The following is a 10,687-nucleotide window of genomic DNA, read 5'->3' as shown; positions in this document are numbered from 1 at the left end:
ACCGCAATCCCTGCAACCTCAAGTCACTCAGATATTTCTGCCTTCATATACAGCAGTTAATGCTGCCTCCTAAGTAATCAATGCCGTATTTGCTGTTTTGAGTTTGTGACGGAATCAAAACATGATTCGTGTGAAGCAAGTAGGAAGTGAAATTTAATCCTATTATTTCCCACGAGAATTTAATAATGTGGTACCTTTCTATGGTTTAGCCAATGGCAGTTATCGACAAAGAATTGTCATGTACGACAAACGACATTTTGGCCGCACATTCAGCCGCAAAGTTAAGTTCAGCAACTTCATCCAGCGACATGAAGGCACTGTCGGAATCATACGCAGCGTGAAATGAAGTGGTCGTATGGCATTTATTGACCGGAATATCCCCTTCGGGGTTCGGCCGCCGTATTGTAAGTCTTTTTAGTTGACGCCACTTCGCCGACTTGCATGTCAATAATGATGAAAGACACACAACACCCAGTCCCCTGCTGGGAACCGAACCCGGGCCCCCTTGCGTGACAGGCGGTAACGCTACCGCTGCGGTACGGAAGCAGACTTATCATTAGAAGTGAACACTAGCGAAAGTTGTTTACCTCTCAGAATTAGGAAGTCTTTAATGCAGCAGTGAGTGATGCGCTGTGTAGAAGACGAAATTGGAAAAATATATACGGGCGTGCACCAGAGATTTCGAAGATTGTGTGACATGCTGGACAGGTCTGGGACCTCCTAGGTTAGCGCTGTTGTTTAGAATTCTGTAGGGGCCCGTAAATGAGTGCGTGACGCACTTCAAGCCGAGATGAAATCCAGCGCGCTGATGGTGTGTGCGATAATTACGAGGGATTCTTTTAGCCTAGGCGACTATCCATCCACTTTATTCTGATTAGTTACTGCAGCAATCGCGACATCGTACGAGCACTGGAAGCACACGTAAAAAGCTATGGAATTCACACAATACAAGGTACAGAAATTTAGGTAAAAATCGAATTTGACAGCGGTTAGAATTTTTATGGTAAATGAAATTGTATATTGAAAGCGAATAGGAAATGGAAGTAGTATATTTATCGCAAGAGACAACAAACTCGGACCAGTTGAGATACAAAATGGACCTGCATTCCCGATTATTAGATCAAGACTCAGTATAAAGTTAGGCATGAGCTTACAACTGGATCTAACCATTGACCACCCAGATGTAACCGGTACTTTCAAGACATACTAATTTCGCTCGAATGGATGTTCCCCATTCAAACTGTCACTATTGTAGAAGATTGTAATCAAACGGATATCGTAGGAATAGTTAAACATTAGCAAGTGTTAGTAATAGTGAGAAACCTCGTTAAACATTGCTAAATTTCTTTTCTAAAAAATACCTCGTTTAGATAGTTCGGCAGCCTACCCGGCATGGATGGATTTTCGATCTAATAGCAACAAATAGGCTAGACCTGCATTTTGTTGCCTAGGTTATTTCGACTGCGCTGAGAAGATTCTTGGTAAGCCCTTACACAACCTCCATACAGCCCCGAACTCTCCCCTCGCGATTCCAACACATCCGGAGCCCTGAAGTAACATATTGTGGCCGTAGATTTGCTCCAGGTATAGAGGTAAGGGCTTGGGTACGAATGTGGTTCTTGAGGGAAGTCTATGCAAATTTTTATTGCGAGGCAAGTGATAAATGAAGAAGACAGTTGAAGCTGGGCAGAGGGAGGTGTCGATTTATTCTTGGAGAAAGCGCTAGTTTTGCGGAGATAAGGTAGTAATCTGTTTAGTACATAGCTAGAACGGGTAACGTGGAGAAGAGAATGCAGTATGGTGACAATGGAAGCAGTTTAAGCGTACAGAGACGGTTGAAACGCAGAAGTTACCAGCTAATTGTCATAGCAGCGCCGTTACAGTGAAATAGCAGATTTTAAGACGAGAGACGATTTTTTCGAAGTTATCAACAGAGAAGAGAAGACAAAAGATAAAGCAGACGTCACTTATCGTCTTCCTCTCGTGTACATCTGATTTACTATGGCTCCTGCGATATTCAGCTACTGCAGTAGATACTTCTCAAGTGAGGGAGCAATTACATTTCCCTATTGGAAGCCATTATCTTCGACACATCAGTCTCTATTCACATCCGAGGAAAACAATATATTATGTAATGGCTCTGAGCACTATGGGACTCAACTGCTGTGGTCATCAGTCCCCTAGAACTTAGGACTACTTAAACCTAACTAACCTAAGGACATCACACACCTTCATGCCCGAGGCAGGGTTCGAACCTGCGACCGTAGCAGTCGCACGGTTCCGGACTGCGTGCCTAGAACCGCGAGACCACCGCGGCCGGCAGTATATTATGTAGCAGACTTCACATGGAGATAAACGATAATGAAGAATAATGAAAGGGAATAAGTTATTTCAGCACGAAAGCAATGAACTGAATACTTTCCATTTTTCACAAAGACCCTTAATTCTCTCGTAGTCACATGCTTTATCAGACTGCTTGAATGAAGCAGTAAAATCAGGCTTACTTGAGAGCAAAGTGTAAAATGAATCATTACTGCCTCCATCAGCTGCCATATGCGATTTGAAAACTTAGCTTTTTGTAAAATTAGCTAATTACGTCACTTGACATCACAGTTATTATCAAAACTTAAACTAACCAGATCCAGTGCTCTGCAGCCAGAAACTTTCATGTCGCAAGTTTCATTACGATTGTCATTTTAAATCAGATGCTACATTTGTTCAATAATCCATGTTAATTTATAAATTCTTAGCTCACCCAATGAAAAATGAAGGAAACTGTATTGACACATGTAAGTTCAGTACTTGTAACAGAGAATTTATTTATGTATCTAAGATATGAGTCACTTTAGTTATGTCGAGAACGGTCTGTACTCGGTGGTGTTGCCGTTAACAGCTCACATATTATCGGCTTATCTCTGAGGTTATTCCTCTGAACATGTTTCTGCCTTCTGACATATCAGTTACTGCTTGCGTCGTACGTAATCTATTCCGTATTTGTCAATATGTGTTTGTCGTGGAATCAGAACAGGATTCGTGATTGCTGTGAAGTGTGAGCCAAGTGAACGGTGAAATGAAGTCCTATTACGTCACAGGGGAATATCATGACATAATATTCTACTACAGTTTAGCAATTGGAAGTTACAGACAACAACTCGTCACGTATGGCGAACAACATTTTAACACCGCATTCCATCTCAGAATATAGTTTACGAAGTTCATCCGGTGACTTAGAGACTCTGACGGAATAATAAGCAATAAACACAAGTAATAGTGGTTTACATAGTTGACTTCTCATATCGTTTATGGGGCAGTAAGTGTTTTGCTAAATAGTAGACGAAATTCCAAAAATATTTGATGAATAGGAGCTGCAGAAGTCTTAATCCACACCCTCGGTCACGCAATTACAACGAAACTTACAATATACAGCATTCTCCGCAGAACTTATCACGTACCTGTTCCTCTGAGGTGAGTGGCGGCATGAACCAGAAACTGCGAAGATTGTGTGAGAAGCTGGAGAGACCTAGGAGAGATTGGCGCTGTAGTTCTGTAGACTGTAGGGTCTCAGTAAATGTCTCAGTGGCGAAGTGCAATTAGATCCATCTGCCTGATGGTGTGTAGGATGCTCACGGTTTTCTTTTTAGCACAGGGAATTTCCTTCCTCTTCGCCCCGATCAGCTGCCGAAGCTTCCGCAACAAGCTACAAGGATTGGTAGCGGTCGTAAAAATGTGTGGAGGCCACACAGTAGAAGGTGCAGAAATGTAGGTAAGAATCGGAATTGATAGCGGTGATAATTTTTGTGGTAAATGCAAGTCTACATCGAGAGCATTGACTTATGAGAAATGGAGGTAGTGTGTTTACCGTCAGAGGCAACAAAGTAGAATCAGCTGAGGTACAAATTAAAGGTGCTCAAGATGCAAATGTACAGGATCTAATGGCAATGAATGGACCAGACCTGTCTCAGGATGTTGATACACAAAATATTATTGTGACTATTAGGCGATCGTATAAGAGTTTGCGTGAAAACGAGTAAATTGGGAAAAACTTAAGGAAAATTTATTGTTTCAAGGGTAATCTCCATAACTGTTAAAGCGTGTGTCCTGCTGTTAGACAAGACTGTCAATCCCCTTATGAAATAATGATTGCGGCCACCTATGTGACCATGATCGTTCTCGTCTTCCTCCGAAGCAAATCGATGACTACAATACTCTTTCTGCAGTCCTCCAAAAACATGGAAATCACTTGCCGAGGGATCGGGATCACACAGAAGATGTGTAAGAGTTTTCCGTTACCAAGTTTATTTGTACTATGCTGCCCAAGTTTCTTGGTAAGCCCTTGCTCATACACCATACAGTCTCGAACTCCCCCATTGTGATTTCTGTGGTTTCAGCGTCCTGAAGAAAGCTATACAAGTGCGTCGATCTGCTACGGACGAAGAGATGCTACACTCCTGGAAACTGAAATAAGAACACCGTGAATTCATTGTCCCAGAAAGGGGAAACTTTATTGACACATTCCTGGGGTCAGATACATCACATGATCACACTGACAGAACCACAGGCACATAGACTCAGGCAACAGAGCATGCACAATGTCGGCACTAGTACAGTGTATATCCACCTTTCGCAGCAATGCAGGCTGCTATTCTCCCATGGAGACGATCGTAGAGATGCTGGATGTAGTCCTGTGGAACGGCTTGCCATGCCATTTCCACCTGGCGCCTCAGTTGGACCAGCGTTCGTGCTGGACGTGCAGACCGCGTGAGACGACGCTTCATCCAGTCCCAAACATGCTCAATGGGGGACAGATCCGGAGATCTTGCTGGCCAGGGTAGTGGACTTACACCTTCTAGAGCACGTTGGGTGGCACGGGATACATGCTGACGTGCATTGTCCTGTTGGAACAGCAAGATCCCTTGCCGGTCTAGGAATGGTAGAACGATGGGTTCGATGACGGTTTGGATGTACCGTGCACTATTCAGTGTCCCCTCGACGATCACCAGTGGTGTACGGCCAGTGTAGGAGATCGCTCCCCACACCATGATGCCGGGTGTTGGCCCTGTGTGCCTCGGTCGTATGCAGTCCTGATTGTGGCGCTCACCTGCACGGCGCCAAACACGCATACGACCATCACTGGCACCGAGGCAGATGCGACTCTCATCGCTGAAGACGACACGTCTCCATTCGTCCCTCCATTCACGCCTGTCGCGACACCACTGGAGGCGGGCTGCACGATGTTGGGGCGTGAGCGGAAGACGGCCTAACGGTGTGCGGGACCGTAGCCCAGCTTCATGGAGACGGTTGCGAATGGTCCTCGCCGATACCCCAGGAGCAACAGTGTCCCTAATTTGCTGGGAAGTGGCGGTGCGGTCCCCTACGGCACTGCGTAGGATCCTACGGTCTTGGCGTGCATCCGTGCGTCGCTGCGGTCCGGTCTCAGGTCGACGGGCACGTGCACCTTCCGCCGACCACTGGCGACAACATCGATGTACTGTGGAGACCTCACGCCCCACGTGTTGAGCAATTCGGCGGTACGTCCACCCGGCCTCCCGCATGCCCACTATACGCCCTCGCTCAAAGTCCGTCAACTGCACATACGGTTCACGTCCACGTTGTCGCGGCATGCTACCAGTGTTAAAGACTGCGATGGAGCTCCGTATGCCACGGCAAACTGGCTGACACTCACGGCGGCGGTGCACAAATGCTCCGCAGCTAGCGCCATTCGACGGCCAACGCCGCGGATCCTGGTGTGTCCGCTGTGCCGTGCGTGTGATCATTGCTTGTACAGCCCTCTCGCAGTGTCCGGAGCAAGTATGGTGGGTCTGACACACCGGTGTCAATGTGTTCTTTTTTCCATTTCCAGGAGTGTAGTTTGTTCCCTTTGGATTTCCTGCGAGTGAGCACTGATTGCAGCTCGTCCCAAAATTTCGAAAAACGTCTTGTGGCCTACTACTGCACCCAACCTATGCAATCAAACAGCTCACGAGCCGTAGCAGCCATGACGCTGTGCAGGCTGTATTGACAGAGAAACGGGACTGTCTCTTCACGATTGCATTACTCCTTAATAGAACTTTGATACATCTAAGAGTTATTTCAGCCACAACAAGAGTTATGCACAAAGCACACGATTTTCCAAGTTATTAACTACTTCTCGGAGCTTCTTTTAAGGCGCCGTGGTGTGCAAACTGTGTTGCAGAAGGTTGCCGCATCTCTTCGAGACGGGTCATACCCGCACCTGGACAATCCTTTCCTGTTCCCCCCTCCCGACTGGCCCAAATCCCCCTTGCTCACGACCCATACGAAACTGTGAGGCATTTAAGTGTTCCCCACTCCCTTGTTTCGCGGAAAGACCTCAAGTTAATAGCCACTCCGTCTTCACGCCCTCTGATTGGGAAAACATTTTTGTGATCTCAGCCAGGTGCACGAAGACGGGTGAGTCCCGATCGAGTCAGCGTCGGTCACCACCGCTCGACCCGCCTCCAGATCGGTCTTCCAACCCCACCTCCGAGGCGATGGTCAGATTTCTCCGTCAACAGACTGAAATTCCATTAGACGCATTCCGTCTGCCAGGTCGGTCGCTACCTTGAGTTCCCCTTCCTCCTTACCCCTATGAATTGCAGGAATAGCGACTTCGCTTACCTTGCTCACAAACGATCTCTGGTTCAATCGTTATGATGGTGCAGTGCAGTACAGCGGAAATTATTGAGAAAGTGATTGTTTTGGTACGTAGCAGATTGTGTTTTGACGTATAAAGTGGAAAACTGTTGATAGACCTTGATTTACGCGTCTATAAACCGTAATTAGTGTATGTGAATTATGAATATCTTAATGTAAAAGGCGTGTAGGAAAATGGCGCATTACGATCCACGACTTTAAGGGTAGTGCTATGTACATCTGCATAGACAGTTCACCAGCCACCGTAAGGTGCGTGGTGGAGGGTACCCTGTACTACTATTTGTCATCTCCCCTCTTGCTTAACTCTCAAATAGAACGAGGGAAAAACAAATGTCCGTAGACCTACGTATAAGCCCAAATTTCTGGTATCTTATCTTGATGGTCCATAAGCGTAAAGTATGGTGGGGCAGCAGAATCATTCGACTGTCAGTTTTAGATGCCTATTCTCTAAATTTTCTCAATACCGTTTTTCGAAAAGAACCCAGCATCCCTCCAGCGATCCTCATTTGAGTTCACGCCGCATCTCCATAACACTTACGTTTTGTTCTGACCTACAGGTAACGAATCTAGCACCCATCCTCCGAATTGCTTCAATGTCTTCCTTCAATCAGACCGGTATGGATACCAAGCACTATAGCAGTACTCAAGAGGGCTCTCTTTTACAGGTGAACCACTCTTTTCTCAAATCCTCCCAATAAACCGAAGTCGACCAGTTGTCTTCCCTGCCATAGTTTTCACTTGCTTGTTCCACCTCATATTGCTTTGCAACGTTACGCCTAGATATTTAAACGATTTGTCTGTGTCAAGCTGGACACTAGTAATGCTGTATCCGACATTACTGGTATCTTTATCCTACTCATCAGCATTAACTTACATTTCTCCACATTTATAGCTAGCTGCCATTCATCACACTATCTTTAAATTTTGTCTAAGTCGTCTTGTATCTTCCTACAGTCACTCAACTTACCGTACACCACGCCATCATCAGCAAACAACCGCAGACTGCTGTCTACACTGCCCGCCAAATCATTTATGTATAAAGGGAACAACAGCGGTCCTAAACAGGTCCCTGGGACACTCCTGATGATACCCTCATCTCTGATGCACACTCGCTGTCGAGGATAACATACTGGTATCTGTTCTATAAGAAGTCTTCGAGACACTAGCATATGTGTAAACTTATTCCATATGCTGGTACCTTCGTTAACAGATTGCGATGGGGCACCTTGCCAAATGCTTTCCGGAAACTTAGATATGTAAATATGGAATCTTACTGTTGCCTTCTTCCTTAGTTCTCAGCATATCATGTGAGAGAAGGGCAGGCTCAGTTTCACACCAGGTATGCTTTCTGAAACCATGCTGATTCGTGGATGTAATCTGCTTATCCTCAAGAGGGTTTATTATATTCGAAGCGAGAATGTGTTCAAGGATTCTGCAGCAAACTGAAGATACGGATATTGGTCTGTAATTTTTCGGGTGCGTTATTTCATCTATGTTATATACTGGTGTCACCAGCGCTTTTTCCAGTCGCTTTGTACTTCGTACTGGGCGAGAGATTCATGATGCGAGAACGCTAGCTAAAGGGCCATAGCCAAACAGCACTCTTTGTAAAATTGAACTGGGGTTCCATCCGGCCCTAGTGATTTATTTGTTTTGAAATATTTAAGTTGCTTCTCTACACCAGGTATACTTATTTCTGTGTCGTCCATACGGGAGTCTGTCCGATGGTCATATGACAGTATGTCTGTATGGTTCTCCTGCGTGAATGATTTCTTAAATGTGAAATTTAAAACTTCGGCTTTCGTTTTGCTATCTTCAGTTGGCACACCATATTGGTCACAAGGGACTGAATTGATGCCTTCGACCCACTTAGCTCACTATTATCCGGTGACAAGGCTCTCATATGTCAAACAGGCGGACCAGTGGTTTCGATCTCAGATATTTACCTGAAGATCAGTTTTTGTGCCAGACATACATTTCCTGACTGTGTCTTTGTAGAGGATGTAACTGTTTACAATGCTTTCATCAATACAATAATAAAATAATTTTAGCCACCATCGTCGAGATTTCCAAGATATGTTGTAGGTACAGAGAAGCTGATTAAAACGATCCAACCCTCCCATATATAAGTTGTAATCCCTGATCGATTCTGGACAAGGAACGTTTTCCCTAACACCGTTGTTATTAGTTCTCAGAACAAAACATTTGGATTCAGCATTACACATCGTGCTAGTTACAGTAACACACTTCTTTCCCCTGCCTTTCCATTTTGAGATTCCTATGTCTTCAGCCATAACTATATCAGATTCCCCCATTTTTATAGTTTAGTCAGTAGCTAATGTATCTTTAGGAAGGAACTTTCGTGTTTGTCTGATTGTGGCACAAGCAAACAGATTTTTTCTCAGCAGATTATTCATCATTACAACATTTGAAAAACAATTATCAAAGAACAAGCAGTTTCCTAGACGTTCATAAGGAGCTGCAAGTTTTTCTATAACAAATTCACCTAAGAACTTGTAACTGTTGTCTCCCTCTTCTTTGCCCTCATACACTGACAGTCCTAGACAGTACCCTGTACCAGCACATGCAATCATCCAGATTTGAAAACCTCTTTTAATTGGTTTATTTGGCATATACTGTTCCAAGGAACGTCTTCCTTTGAATCCTACCATAGATTCATCAACTGACAAATATCTGGCAGTATGGAACAGCTTCTTGAAACAACTGTTGTGGTGATCCAACACAGGTTTGAACTTGTATAATCGCTCAAATCCAATTTCACCCTTTTTCGGTATTTTGTAATTGTCATTTAAGTGTAAAAATCTCATAATTTTCAAGAAACGTTTTACAGGCATCACTTGTGCAGCTCTACTGTTGTAAAATTTTCTGTCATTACTCCAAAACAGTCTAACACCAGGTAATGGACTGAATCTCATAATAACAAGTATTTCTAAGAATGCTCTGAGTTCATCAACAGTTAAATTTAATCGGTCGTTTTCCTGTGTAGCATACAAATTTGACTGAGCAGTGATCTGCTCCATGAACTCATAAGTCAGAATTAGGTTCAGATTTGCCATTGGTCTTGAAACGTCCCCTTAGAAAAATTAGTGAATTACTGTGCTCGTAAATCCCTTACGTTATTTGATTTTCAAACAGCTGAGCAAAACTGAACTTGCTCAGACATTTCGCTCTTTACCTATTCTGATCAACACTAAACTGACACACAATATTTTTTAGCGCAACGCAATCTGGCTTTGAAGAATCCCTACAAAAGAATGGCCCTGACTAACATTAACCTATACCTTTCACAAATCACTTACCTCACAAAAATCTTCATTACTCGAACTACTGCAATACAGCGAGCGCCACTAGTGACACCTAAATAAAAGGTGGAAACTACTAAAGGCACTAACTACTGATAGGCATAGTTAGCAAATTAAAGATTTTGATAGAGAACAAACAATGTATTTAGCTTAATAGTGTTCAAAAGTCATAATATATATAGCAGTTCATGACATCCATTCTCACAAATGTACTGTTTCTGATGGACACACGTCCAGATCATCCGCTCTCAAAAATCCGCCATCTCACTTCCCACATCCACCACTGCTGGCGGCTCTCCTCCAACTGCGCAACGCTACGCGCTCTTAACAGCCAACAGCCCAACACTACAGACTGCACACAGCACAGCCAGTGATTTCCTTACAGAGCGCTACATGGCGTTACCAATATAAAAACCTAAACAGCCTACTTACAGTCTACTCACATTCACTCCAGCCATGTTCGAAATGCCAATGGCATTGAGAAAACACTGTTGCATAACAATTGGGATACTTGCCCTGCTCTGCACTATGAGAAAGCTCCACTTACAGCGTGATAAGTTCCATTTTCACTTTCGCTTTCTGTTTCTGTTTTGTCAGATACCGAAAAATAAGTTTCATCGTTGTCAGACGACAACCGGGCATCATTGGTGGATGTTGTGGATGAGTGTAAATAAACTGGTAGGCAATCATCT

General features: G+C 44.2%; 1 protein-coding gene across 1 annotated transcript; it reads right to left on the bottom strand.

The window, feature by feature from the left end:
- Positions 1–8,996: 8,996 nt before the first annotated feature.
- LOC126470737 (piggyBac transposable element-derived protein 2-like) lies at positions 8,997–9,749 on the bottom strand. The gene has a single exon (XM_050098741.1). The coding sequence runs from the start codon at positions 9,747–9,749 to the stop codon at positions 8,997–8,999; it is 753 nt and encodes a 250-aa protein (XP_049954698.1).
- Between the last annotated feature and the right edge of the window lie 938 nt (positions 9,750–10,687).

The sequence above is a fragment of the Schistocerca serialis genome, chromosome 3 (assembly GCF_023864345.2).
Source record: "Schistocerca serialis cubense isolate TAMUIC-IGC-003099 chromosome 3, iqSchSeri2.2, whole genome shotgun sequence".
NCBI lineage: Eukaryota > Metazoa > Arthropoda > Insecta > Orthoptera > Acrididae > Schistocerca > Schistocerca serialis.
Note: the sequence above shows the minus strand (reverse complement) of the source record. Positions and strands in the feature narration are given on the sequence as shown.